This window comes from Borostomias antarcticus (genome assembly GCF_949987555.1).
Source record: "Borostomias antarcticus genome assembly, chromosome: 6".
NCBI classification, from domain to species: Eukaryota; Metazoa; Chordata; class Actinopteri; order Stomiiformes; family Stomiidae; genus Borostomias; species Borostomias antarcticus.
Window position 1 is genome coordinate 32,050,561 of NC_140239.1, and position 13,312 is coordinate 32,063,872.

At 50.0% G+C, this 13,312-nt stretch overlaps 1 protein-coding gene across 1 annotated transcript in view; it reads left to right on the forward strand.

The window, feature by feature from the left end:
• Positions 1-11,588: 11,588 nt before the first annotated feature.
• The window catches only part of kcnk3a (potassium channel, subfamily K, member 3a), a gene marked incomplete at both ends in the record, with an annotated part of 38,823 nt that continues 37,099 nt past the window's right edge, over positions 11,589-13,312 (forward strand). Inside the window, one exon of the mRNA XM_084440200.1 lies at positions 11,589-11,871. Within this exon, the coding sequence (XP_084296326.1) occupies positions 11,589-11,871 (283 nt within the window). The remainder of the gene's footprint in view (positions 11,872-13,312) is intronic.

The window sequence follows — 13,312 nt, forward strand, 5'->3', positions numbered from 1 at the left end:
AAGAAATAAAGACACCGTCAATCAGGTGACTGATTCTTTCATCCTCGCTGGATAAACCTTCTCCCTCGCGACCGCCTCTGTTCTGTCACAAAGGCACGCGGAAGGCAGGGGCCTCCTAGCACCACGCCTGGGCTAATAAATACATTCATCTCCGATGGACGCTCGGAATAATCATCTGACGGCAGCACGCGCAGCGGGAGCCGCGGCGGCAGCGCGAGCGGCAGGTAAATGAAAGGCTGTAATTGAATGTCAGCGGGGAGCTGAAAGCCAGGATGAACTTCATGTAATGAGACACAGTCAGCTGACGGCCCCCCCCTCTGCGGCCGGCCTGGTGGAAGGGGGGGTAGTGGGCGGGGCAGGTCGATGTTGGCTCCCCCCCTCTCTCTCTGACGTGGCCTTAATGATGTTGTCATAAAGCGGATGATGTAACGCGCTCTCCGCTAACGTTAAGTCATCCTCACACCCGGAGGCCGGTACAAGCAGTAGGACGCAACGCGAGAGCAAACGTCTTCACTATGTCTATGTATGGGTGTTGTTTTAGCGGCAGAGATTCGCCCTGGATGGGCACAAAAGCAAAGCATGATTGATTTAGAAGGAGATATGTTATATTTTTTATCCTGCTCCTGGTTGAGACCTTTGTAATAATGTTGCCTGTCTTACCTCTATAAAGGGTTTAGAAAGGAAACTTTAACGTAAAACATGCATTTAATAAGCATTCCAAAGCTATAAGCACTTTATTATACCATACTTACAGTACTATAGTGCACCAGGATCTCTGGGAAAATGAATCGTTACGATTGTTACTACTACTACATTGTTATTAGTACTACATCTCTGGATTCTGTCCTTCGCTCGCATGGCTTCTCCTATCACTGCTGTGCCGATGACACCCAACTGGTCCTGTCATTTCCCCCTTCTGATAGACACGCATAGCTGGGTGCTTGGCTGACATCTCAGAGTGGATGACGACACATCACCTCAAGCTCAACCTGGACAAGACTGAGCTGCTGTTCCTCCCGGGGAAGGGCTGCCCGCACCGGGACCTGGCCATCACCGTGGAAGACACAGTGGTGACCCCGACACGGACTGCGAGGAACCTGGGTGTAACCATGGAATCTGGGGGTGACCATACTTCACATGTCACATCCGTCACACGCTCCTGCAGATTCCTGCTCTACAACATCAGGAGGATTCATCCTTTCCTTACTGATGAAACAGCGCAGGTACTCATCCAGGCCCTGGTCATCTCCCGCCTGGACTACTGCAACACCCTCCTCGCTGGGGCACCGGCGTCAGCCATTAAACCTCTGGAACTTGTCCAGAAAGCTGCTGCTCGCCTGGTGTTCAACCACCCCAAGTTCTCCCTCACAACTTCCCTCCTCCGTTCCCTATACTGGCTCCCTGTAACAGCTCACATCCAGTTTTAAACTCTGGTACTACCCTACAGGGCAATGAAAGGAACATCCTTCTACCTCCAGGCCATGAAGAGGGTCAAGTGAAGACCCTAATTTCATAACTGTCTCCTTCCTCTTCTGGGTTTTGTGTAAGTTGCGTGTCTGACACTACTGAGTGAAGAAACCAGGCACTTCCCTTTTCCACCGCAATCCCACAACTCTCACATCCCCTGCAACTCATTGGGAGAATTGCTCAACTTCCTGCTTGGAAGAGCACAGCTCAGCGGAACACTCCGGAGCCCTCTCCTCACAAGGTCACATGTAGGGTCTGGTCCCTCTCCTCACAAGGCCACATGTAGGGTCTGAGCCCTCTCCTCACAAGGTCACATGTAGGGTCTGGTCCCTCTCCTCACAAGGCCACATGTAGGGTCTGGTCCCTCTCCTCACAAGGTCACATGTAGGGTCTGGTCCCTCTCCTCACAAGGTCACATGTAGGGTCTGAGCCCTCTCCTCACAAGGTCACATGTAGGGTCTGGTCCCTCTCCTCACAAGGTCACATGTAGGGTCTGAGCCCTCTCCTCACAAGGCCACATGTAGGGTCTGAGCCCTCTCCTCACAAGGTCACATGTAGGGTCTGGTCCCTCTCCTCACAAGGTCACATGTAGGGTCTGGTCCCTAGACGCACTCAGCTTCAGCTGCATCATCTGGCTGAATCCCGGACCACCCCCAAATAAGGACGTGACTCTATACTGTTACTGAGACACCAAACCTTTCTTTTCTTTTTTACAAAGCAAAATATATTTGGCAATGGAGAAAAGTGAATTGTGGCGAGTGCCCCCTGGTGGTGAGCTCTGGTACAATTTCATCGGGTGTGGGACAATGAGGCTGATGTCTACTGTACTTGTCATGGTCACAATACAGCAGCGTGTAAATGTCTGCTTACAGCATACTCTCCATCTCAATCAATACTGCAGGTGAAAAAAGCACTGGTGGAGAAAGGGGCGTGGCTATAATGTAGATATACTGTACGTACTGTACAGTATATCAAAACATCACTGGTCTGATCCGGCTTAAAAAGTGTCCTGACTGGGGCTACATTTCCCGGCCTGAATTATTCCCTCATTCCGCCCCTGATGTTGGGTATGGCCTAGTGCTCGGTCATAAAGTCATATTGACATGCTCGTGGTGTCTAGATGAAGTTTGATGTGTTGTGCATATTGAATTGTCATACGGATGACTTATTAGCATACTGTTCACAACTGGCATTCTTTGTAAATTATTTCTCGAAAAATGCTAGTTTTATCAACGTTTTGACCTGAATCATTGTATACAGTATGATCACAAGTAACCCTAAAACAGGGCTAAACATGCATTTTCCCTTTACTACTCCTTTAAGGGCCTCACACACACACACACACACATACACACACACACACACACACACACACACACACACACACACACACACACACACACACACACACACACACACACAGGCACAGAGGCACAACATAGTTGCAAGCCTTGTGATAAAGCCACATCCATCTCTGATGTTTTTGCAACTGCACTGTAAGTTTGCAAACATTTTGATTATTTGGAGAATAATGATGTCATATGGTGCCAGCACATTTCTCAGACAGCGCATATCACACATCTCATCAGCTCAAAACTCAGCTCTTCATATCACATCTCATCAGCTCAAAACTCACCTCTTCATATCACATCTCATCAGCTCAAAACTCACCTCTTCATATCACATCTCATCAGCTCAAAACTCACCGCTTCATATCACATCTCATCAGCTCAAAACTCACCTCTTCATATCACATCTCATCAGCTCAAAACTCACCTCTTCATATCACATCTCATCAGCTCAAAACTCACCTCTTCATATCACATCTCATCAGCTCAAAACTCGGCTCTTCATATCACATCTCATCAGCTCAAAACTCAGCTCTTCATATCACATCTCATCAGCTCAAAACTCAGCTCTTCAAGAAGTTCTACTGTACCCCATCCTCCCTGTTAAGCACCGATTGTATTTTAGATTGCTATTCTAGCACTTGCAAGGCAAGGCAAGTTTATTTGTATAGCCCATTTCAGCAATGATGCAATTCAAAGTGCTTTACATGAGACATTAAAAGCATCAAGACAAAGTGAAACACATAGAAGGTCATATAAAATTGCATTTAAATTGCTATTAAATGCACTTAAATTGCTATTCTTGCCTTCAGCACTAGTTAATGCTCTTAGTCACTTGTTTTAGAAAGGAGATGCACTTGTGAGTTCTGGTAAGTAGTAGTACTTTGGCCTTTCCTACGTTAAATGCAATTATTGTTAGTCGCTTTGGATAAAAGCGTCTGCTAAATGACTGTAATGTAATTTAATGTTACACAGGACGCACACAGCTTCAATAATAGTCTAACCATGAAGATTCTGACATCTATAAACCTTAATGAGGTTTGTTTCCAGCTGTCTGGTTCATCTGGCCGGTTTAGCGTTAAAGATGGAGGGTCTTGTGTGTCAGGGTGTCTCAGAACACCATGTGCTTCCTGTAGACGTCAGAGAGGGCAGATGGTTGGCTGTGAAGAGGGTGTTTAAACACAACATACACTTTGTTGATCAGGTTTGACAGATTCTAAACACAGGATATACAGGTTGTCATGGCGAGTCCATGTGACCAGTGTTCAGGTCACATGCTCAGCCGGGTGACGAGGCCATGTCTACTGTGTTGATCCTAGGTGTTCTGCCACTGGGTGACATGACTGATATCTCAAAAAATCATCAAACTGAAGGATTCAAATTTAATGGAGACGCAAGCAAATACACAGTGACAAGGATGATACAGTATCTGGTGTGTTTTGTCCCTCACGTGCTGCCATACATAGGGCTCAGGATCTTGCTCTCAGCAGCGATGGCTTGTTAGTATAGGGTTCAGTATATAGGCATGCTTTCTTGACAGTATATGATACCCTATAGAGGCAAGCCTGTGTTTTGAGATAATGTTTTCTCTTGAGTCTGTTGCCTCGAGATCTGTGGGCTCATTTTTGTTGATGAATCAGCTTTTTGACTGGAAATCTGTGTGGGCTTTGAGACATCAATCTCAAGCAGCCTTTGATAAGAACACAGAAGTCAGCTGATCATATCTTGAAAACACAATATTCGTTTCCTGATCCCAGGAGCTGGGAGTATTTAGGTGAGGTAGGCCTAACTCATTATTTTGCTCATGTATCTATCAAGCTAAATGGAAGGAGAGTGAGATGGGAGAGGAAGGAAGGTTGGGTGAGGAGAGTGAGATGGGAGAGGAAGGTTGGGTGAGGAGAGTGAGATGGGAGAGGAAGGTTGGGTGAGGAGAGTGAGATGGGAGTGGAAGGAAGGTTGGGTGAGGAGAGTGAGATGGGAGTGGAAGGAAGGTTGGGTGAGGAGAGTGAGATGGGAGTGGAAGGTTGGGTGAGGAGAGTGAGATGGGAGAGGAAGGTTGGGTGAGGAGAGTGAGATGGGAGAGGAAGGAAGGTTGGGTGAGGAGAGTGAGATGGGAGAGGAAGGAAGGTTGGGTGAGGAGAGTGAGATGGGAGAGGAAGGTTGGGTGAGGAGAGAGAGATGGGAGTGGAAGGTTGGGTGAGGAGAGTGAGATGGGAGAGGAAGGTTGGGTGAGGAGAGTGAGATGGGAGTGGAAGGTTGGGTGAGGAGAGTGAGATGGGAGTGGAAGGAAGGTTGGGTGAGGAGAGTGAGATGGGAGAGGAAGGAAGGTTGGGTGAGGAGGGTGAGATGGGAGAGGAAGGTTGGGTGAGGAGAGTGAGATGGGAGAGGAAGGTTGGGTGAGGAGAGTGAGATGGGAGTGGAAGGTTGGGTGAGGAGAGTGAGATGGGAGTGGAAGGTTGGGTGAGGAGAGTGAGATGGGAGAGGAAGGTTGGGTGAAGAGAGTGAGATGGGAGAGGAAGGTTGGGTGAAGAGAGTGAGATGGGAGAGGAAGGTTGGGTGAGGAGAGTGAGATGGGAGAGGAAGGTTGGGTGAGGAGAGTGAGATGGGAGAGGAAGGTTGGGTGAGGAGAGTGAGATGGGAGAGGAAGGTTGGGTGAGGAGAGTGAGATGGGAGAGGAAGGAAGGTTGGGTGAGGAGAGTGAGATGGGAGAGGAAGGTTGGGTGAGGAGAGTGAGATGGGAGTGGAAGGAAGGTTGGGTGAGGAGAGTGAGATGGGAGAGGAAGGTTGGGTGAGGAGAGTGAGATGGGAGAGGAAGGTTGGGTGAGGAGAGAGAGATGGGAGTGGAAGGAAGGTTGGGTGAGGAGAGAGAGATGGGAGTGGAAGGAAGGTTGGGTGAGGAGAGTGAGATGGGAGTGGAAGGTTGGGTGAGGAGAGTGAGATGGGAGTGGAAGGTTGGGTGAGGAGAGTGAGATGGGAGAGGAAGGTTGGGTGAGGAGAGTGAGATGGGAGTGGAAGGTTGGGTGAGGAGAGTGAGATGGGAGTGGAAGGTTGGGTGAGGAGAGTGAGATGGGAGTGGAAGGAAGGTTGGGTGAGGAGAGTGAGATGGGAGAGGAAGGTTGGGTGAGGAGAGTGAGATGGGAGAGGAAGGAAGGTTGGGTGAGGAGAGTGAGATGGGAGAGGAAGGTTGGGTGAGGAGAGTGAGATGGGAGTGGAAGGTTGGGTGAGGAGAGTGAGATGGGAGTGGAAGGAAGGTTGGGTGAGGAGAGTGAGATGGGAGAGGAAGGTTGGGTGAGGAGAGTGAGATGGGAGTGGAAGGTTGGGTGAGGAGAGTGAGATGGGAGTGGAAGGTTGGGTGAGGAGAGTGAGATGGGAGAGGAAGGTTGGGTGAGGAGAGTGAGATGGGAGTGGAAGGTTGGGTGAGGAGAGTGAGATGGGAGTGGAAGGTTGGGTGAGGAGAGTGAGATGGGAGAGGAAGGTTGGGTGAGGAGAGTGAGATGGGAGAGGAAGGAAGGTTGGGTGAGGAGAGTGAGATGGGAGTGGAAGGTTGGGTGAGGAGAGTGAGATGGGAGTGGAAGGTTGGGTGAGGAGAGTGAGATGGGAGATGAAGGTTGGGTGAGGAGAGTGAGATGGGAGAGGAAGGTTGGGTGAGGAGAGTGAGATGGGAGAGGAAGGTTGGGTGAGGAGAGTGAGACGGGAGATGAAGGTTGGGTGAGGAGAGTGAGATGGGAGAGGAAGGTTGGGTGAGGAGAGTGAGATGGGAGAGGAAGGTTGGGTGAGGAGAGTGAGATGGGAGTGGAAGGTTGGGTGAGGAGAGTGAGATGGGAGTGGAAGGAAGGTTGGGTGAGGAGAGTGAGATGGGAGAGGAAGGTTGGGTGAGGAGAGTGAGATGGGAGAGGAAGGTTGGGTGAGGAGAGTGAGATGGGAGTGGAAGGAAGGTTGGGTGAGGAGAGTGAGATGGGAGTGGAAGGTTGGGTGAGGAGAGTGAGATGGGAGAGGAAGGTTGGGTGAGGAGAGTGAGATGGGAGTGGAAGGTTGGGTGAGGAGAGTGAGATGGGAGTGGAAGGTTGGGTGAGGAGAGTGAGATGGGAGTGGAAGGTTGGGTGAGGAGAGTGAGATGGGAGTGGAAGGTTGGGTGAGGAGAGTGAGATGGGAGTGGAAGGTTGGGTGAGGAGAGTGAGATGGGAGAGGAAGGTTGGGTGAGGAGAGTGAGATGGGAGTGGAAGGTTGGGTGAGGAGAGTGAGATGGGAGTGGAAGGTTGGGTGAGGAGAGTGAGATGGGAGTGGAAGGTTGGGTGAGGAGAGTGAGATGGGAGTGGAAGGTTGGGTGAGGAGAGTGAGATGGGAGAGGAAGGTTGGGTGAGGAGAGTGAGATGGGAGTGGAAGGAAGGTTGGGTGAGGAGAGTGAGATGGGAGAGGAAGGTTGGGTGAGGAGAGTGAGATGGGAGTGGAAGGAAGGTTGGGTGAGGAGAGAGAGATGGGAGTGGAAGGAAGGTTGGGTGAGGAGAGTGAGATGGGAGAGGAAGGTTGGGTGAGGAGAGTGAGATGGGAGTGGAAGGAAGGTTGGGTGAGGAGAGAGAGATGGGAGGGGAAGGTTGGGTGAGGAGAGTGAGATGGGAGTGGAAGGTTGGGTGAGGAGAGTGAGATGGGAGTGGAAGGTTGGGTGAGGAGAGTGAGATGGGAGAGGAAGGTTGGGTGAGGAGAGTGAGATGGGAGTGGAAGGTTGGGTGAGGAGAGTGAGATGGGAGAGGAAGGTTGGGTGAGGAGAGTGAGATGGGAGTGGAAGGAAGGTTGGGTGAGGAGAGTGAGATGGGAGAGGAAGGTTGGGTGAGGAGAGTGAGATGGGAGAGGAAGGTTGGGTGAGGAGAGAGAGATGGGAGAGGAAGGTTGGGTGAGGAGAGAGTGAGATGGGAGTGGAAGGTTGGGTGAGGAGAGTGAGATGGGAGAGGAAGGTTGGGTGAGGAGAGTGAGATGGGAGAGGAAGGAAGGTTGGGTGAGGAGAGTGAGATGGGAGTGGAAGGTTGGGTGAGGAGAGTGAGATGGGAGAGGAAGGTTGGGTGAGGAGAGTGAGATGGGAGAGGAAGGTTGGGTGAGGAGAGTGAGATGGGAGTGGAAGGAAGGTTGGGTGAGGAGAGAGAGATGGGAGAGGAAGGTTGGGTGAGGAGAGTGAGATGGGGGTGGAAGGTTGGGTGAGGAGAGAGAGATGGGAGTGGAAGGAAGGTTGGGTGAGGAGAGTGAGATGGGAGTGGAAGGTTGGGTGAGGAGAGAGAGATGGGAGAGGAAGGTTGGGTGAGGAGAGTGAGATGGGAGTGGAAGGAAGGTTGGGTGAGGAGAGTGAGATGGGAGAGGAAGGTTGGGTGAGGAGAGAGAGATGGGAGAGGAAGGTTGGGTGAGGAGAGTGAGATGGGAGAGGAAGGTTGGGTGAGGAGAGTGAGATGGGAGTGGAAGGTTGGGTGAGGAGAGTGAGATGGGAGTGGAAGGTTGGGTGAGGAGAGTGAGATGGGAGAGGAAGGTTGGGTGAGGAGAGTGAGATGGGAGTGGAAGGTTGGGTGAGGAGAGTGAGATGGGAGTGGAAGGAAGGTTGGGTGAGGAGAGTGAGATGGGAGTGGAAGGTTGGGTGAGGAGAGTGAGATGGGAGTGGAAGGTTGGGTGAGGAGAGTGAGATGGGAGAGGAAGGTTGGGTGAGGAGAGTGAGATGGGAGTGGAAGGTTGGGTGAGGAGAGTGAGATGGGAGTGGAAGGTTGGGTGAGGAGAGTGAGATGGGAGTGGAAGGTTGGGTGAGGAGAGTGAGATGGGAGTGGAAGGTTGGGTGAGGAGAGTGAGATGGGAGTGGAAGGAAGGTTGGGTGAGGAGAGTGAGATGGGAGTGGAAGGTTGGGTGAGGAGAGTCTGAGATGGGAGTGGAAGGCGTGACAAATCAAGTGCTCCTTCATGCTTCCACAAGCAGTGGAGTGAGACTCTGATCTCAAACATTCGCATCGTCCTCAGGCCTCTGGCTCACCGCTGCATCACTGACTCACATTCATCTTCCAAATTGTAATAATGACAGTCAGTCTCCATTTAAGGTCCCTATCTGAGTATCTGCACGGCCACAACCAAGGAACATTCTGGAATCACCATTGTGCGCTGGTGACTGTAGAGGAGAAATGGCCTCCCCATTGCCTGGAGCCTGGAGGATCCTTCTCTGTCACGTTAGCCAGGCCAAGGAATAGAAATCCAATTTGCCTCGTCCGCGATCAGCTTTGTTTTATGTCATTTGTTAAAGCAAACAGACACACTGTATTCTGCACTGCCATGTTTGACAGTTGAGGTTATTACTGTAGGTCCGGTTATCTGCTGGATACACATTTTCTTTGATTTGATTTATTCCAATTGAAATATTGTTATGTATGGTCACAGCTTTGATGGGCACCTTTTTTATTGAACTGCCATTGATTCATTGGTGTATTGATCCAATGAAAGCCTGTGAGTTTGGTCCTCAGTTGAAGGATTAAGGCGGTCTCGGTTCAGTTGGCTGACGGATATTGAAGATCAAGTTATTTTTAGCTCTCCTCACGTTGTGAGCCTTCATACTGCACAGAGACCGTCACAATGTTAGGTCAGTCATCGTATTATAGCGAATGGGAGGGCAGGGAACTAGCCCCAAGCGGGGAATGAACCAACGACCTCCTGCTTCCAAACCTGGCTCGCTAACCTCAACACCAAGAGAGCTAGCTCACTGGGTGGATCTGTTAAAGAGGGTCGTTACACTATTCTCTCCTCACCTCTCCGCTGGCCTCAGTTGTCCCACTTCTGACACCAACTGTAGCGAACGGGCAGGAGGGGGGGGGGCGTTGGTGGAAGTAGAGAACTAGCCTCAAGCGGGGATTGAACCAACGACCTCCCACTTCCAAACCTGGCTCGCTACGCACAACACCAAGAGAGCTATATCTCATGTGACGGAGCTGTTAACAGGCCTTATGTACAGTATGGAGGGTCGATATAATATTTAGAATTTCCGTATTGGCTGTGATGTCATGTCATGATTTCCAAACATCAGGTCTTGAGGCGTTGTTTACCCTCTGACCCTTCAGGAGAACACAGGTGAGTGGACCGTTACTGTTGCATTTCTGCATTTCAAACAAAACACACACAACAAAGGATGTGACACGGAGACCGGCGGCCATGACAGGACACCGTTGGCCACGCCCCCTGAACACAGCCGTCTGATCACCGTGGGGACAGCAGTCCATCAAAATTAGGGCCGATAGGAAATAACAACAGCTGATACAGACGGACCTGAACTGCTCTATAATCCTTCCCTCTGGCCGCTAGCGTGGTCAGATCCACAGATCTTCATCTCTCTCTGGCGGAGCGGAGACAGTCGGCCCTCAGAGAGGGATGACACCGAGGGACAGGACCCCATGACCCTTTGTACAACCATAGGGTTTTTACAGACCTTTCAATCACTGTTTGAAAATGACGTTGCACAGGCTCCAGACTTGCTATTGAAATAAAACAGGCGATGAACATTTTTCTAGGAAATGCAGGATATAATAAGAGTGTTTTAGTTGAAGTGTGAATCATAATGTTTGGAAGAATCAGCGTGAGGGAATTGGGAGCTGGATAAGTGGAAACACATGGAAGATAAGGGACTTCACTCCCAGTAACACAGAGGAGACCAGTGTTCAACGCGGCTCCCTCACAAACACGACGTTGATGTTACTGATTTGGCGCTAAGACTAACTTGGTTACATACTTGCAGTCCATGTGTTTTGCTTTTGTGAAATTCCTTACTGAAATAGATTTGAATGCAGGGTGGCTAGCCTACGAAATCCTATTACTGTATTATATCATAGATCATGCATATTGGATGAATGTGAGGTCGATCTCAGTCATCCCACTACTACTGCTGCTCAGGCCTCAACTGCACAACCACCAGGTGAGGTGATCAAACATGCTGCCTTTGAGAGCAGAGTCACCTGATTATGATTCATTAAAACCTAGGAACATTCTGTCATTTCCAAATAGGCCTGGGTGCTTCGGACTGGTTGGTGGTTTTTGAATCAAGAGAGATAGGACGCACATTCGTTTTGTTGTCTTTGAGGGTAATGCTAAAAGTAGCGCAAAATATATATACAGGTATAACCCAATATTGCACACGCACGCGCACTCACGCACGAGCGCACGCACATACACACATGCACACACGCGCACGCGTGGTTGGAGAGAGCGAGAGAAAGAGAGAGAGAGAGCGAGAGAGAGGGAGAGAGAGAGAGAGAGAGAGAGCGAGAGAGAGATAAAGAGAGAGAGAGAGAGAAAGAGAGAGAGCGAGAGAGAGGGAGCGAGAGAGAGCGAGAGCGAGAGAGAGAGAGAGCGAGAGAGAGAAAGAGAGAGAGATAAAGAGAGAGAGAGAGAGTGTGTGTGTGTGTGTGTGTGTGTGTGTGTGTGTGTGTGTGTGTGTGTGTGTGTGTGTGTGTGTGTGTGTGTGCGGGGAGGGGAGGGGAGGAGGGGGGGTCTGGCTGGCAGTTGAAGGGGGTGGTGCTGAACGAACAGCTCCGAGAGGAAGATGCGCGCTTCGGCGAATAAAGTGACCAGAGAGCCGCTGGCGCGCCGCTGTCCCCCTCCATAGAGCCAGCCTAGCCATGAACCAGCCAAGCTCTCCCTCCTCCACGAACCAGCCAAGCTCTCCCTCCTCCATGAACCAGCCAAGCTCTCCCTCCTCCACGAACCAGCCAAGCTCTCCCTCCTCCAGATCCGCGTTCAAACTTTGGGAGAACATCTACTCACCCTGACCATGAAGAGGCAAAACGTGAGGACCCTCGCTCTCATCATCTGCACGTTCACCTACCTGCTAGTGGGCGCGGCGGTCTTCGACGCTCTGGAATCCCGCGAGGAGAAGACCCAGAAGAAGAAAGTGGATAACAGAAAGAAAGAGCTGATGATAAAGTACAATCTGAATGAATCAAACTTCGATGAACTTGAGGCGGTTGTGCTGCAGCTGAAGCCGCACAAAGCCGGGGTACAGTGGAAATTCGCCGGGTCTTTTTACTTCGCAATCACGGTGATCACGACGATAGGTAAGCGTTTCACACCTGCGGCGACGCAATTACGCATGAATATGGTTGTGTCCACAATGTCGTGGGAAATGTTCCGTATGCACTAGAAGTCCGGTGATCCGGTGGATTCATAATTATGTCTCACACCATGATGGCAAACAAGAGTTTCACGCACCAGTGAACTGATTTAGCGGGTTCAAAATTAATATATGTGACTCATCAAATCGTTTTGCAATAATATTTAACATATTTTACATTGATTGAAATGCTATTATATATGTAGGGCTGTACAATAGTATATATAATAGCATTTCAACGAATGTCAAATATTTTAAAGGCTGTTGCCTGACGATTTGATGAGTCACATATTTTGATGACAAAGGAGACGTACAGTAGGCCTGTAAGCGCATGTACGCGCATGTTAGCGCATGTTAGCGCGTGTTGGGGATGGTGATAAACTTTCTGTGAAGCATCAAAACGTCGCCATCTGTTTTCTAAAGAGACAGAGGCAGAACGTTTTAACTGGTTAGGACCAACGCGTGCTGAATAAACAGCCGTGCCTCTTGGCCCATTGTTTGCATGTCAACACGTCAAAAGCAATTCATCACACACTTAAGTAAATATGAACATGAACAGGTTGTGATGATAATCCTCTCCAAGCCGCATGGATGCCGCTGTTGCAGGTTAGGCTGCAGATAAGAACATCACCAACGTCTCTTCTTTTTCTTCAAATATCACCGCAATTTAATACGTTGAATATGAATGCAGATTGATCAATAATTCCTACATATACCAGAGAAATCAAGTGAGTCTTTGCATGGGGAAACATCATGGGTTGTTTTTGTAGGATGGTTGAAATGTTCGTTTGTCTGCCCTGGAGTTGAGGCGCGTGTTTGGGAATGAGGCTGTAAGTGGAGCTCCAGTCTTTCTGCGTGATAAACGCGCTGATCAGAAGTGATCAGAAGGGCCTGTGTGACGCCATCCAAGTCATTTACACTTCCTGTTTGGTTTTTATATTTTTGAATCTTTGCTGCATGCAGGGGAAATAAGCTCACCATCACCCCGACTTCATCCTACTTTACCGTTTCCTTCCTCGCCCTCATCCCTGTAATCATCCCCCCAGACACCTGCGTTATATCCCTCACTCTCACCAGCCAGTCAAACCACACCTTCATCCCCACAGCCCTCACCTCTGACCCTCAACACCCACTACCTCACCCCTTACCTCACCTCTGACCCTCCAAACCCACTACCTCACCGCTTACCTCACCTCTGACCCTCCAAACCCACTACCTCACCCCTTACCACACCTTCATCCCCACAGCCCTCACCTCTGACCCTCAAAACCCACTACCTGACCCCTTACCACACCTCTGACCCTCCAAACCTACTACCTCACCCACGCCAACGACCACATCCCCACCTCCATCCCTAACGTCCCATACAGAACCCCCCCCACCCC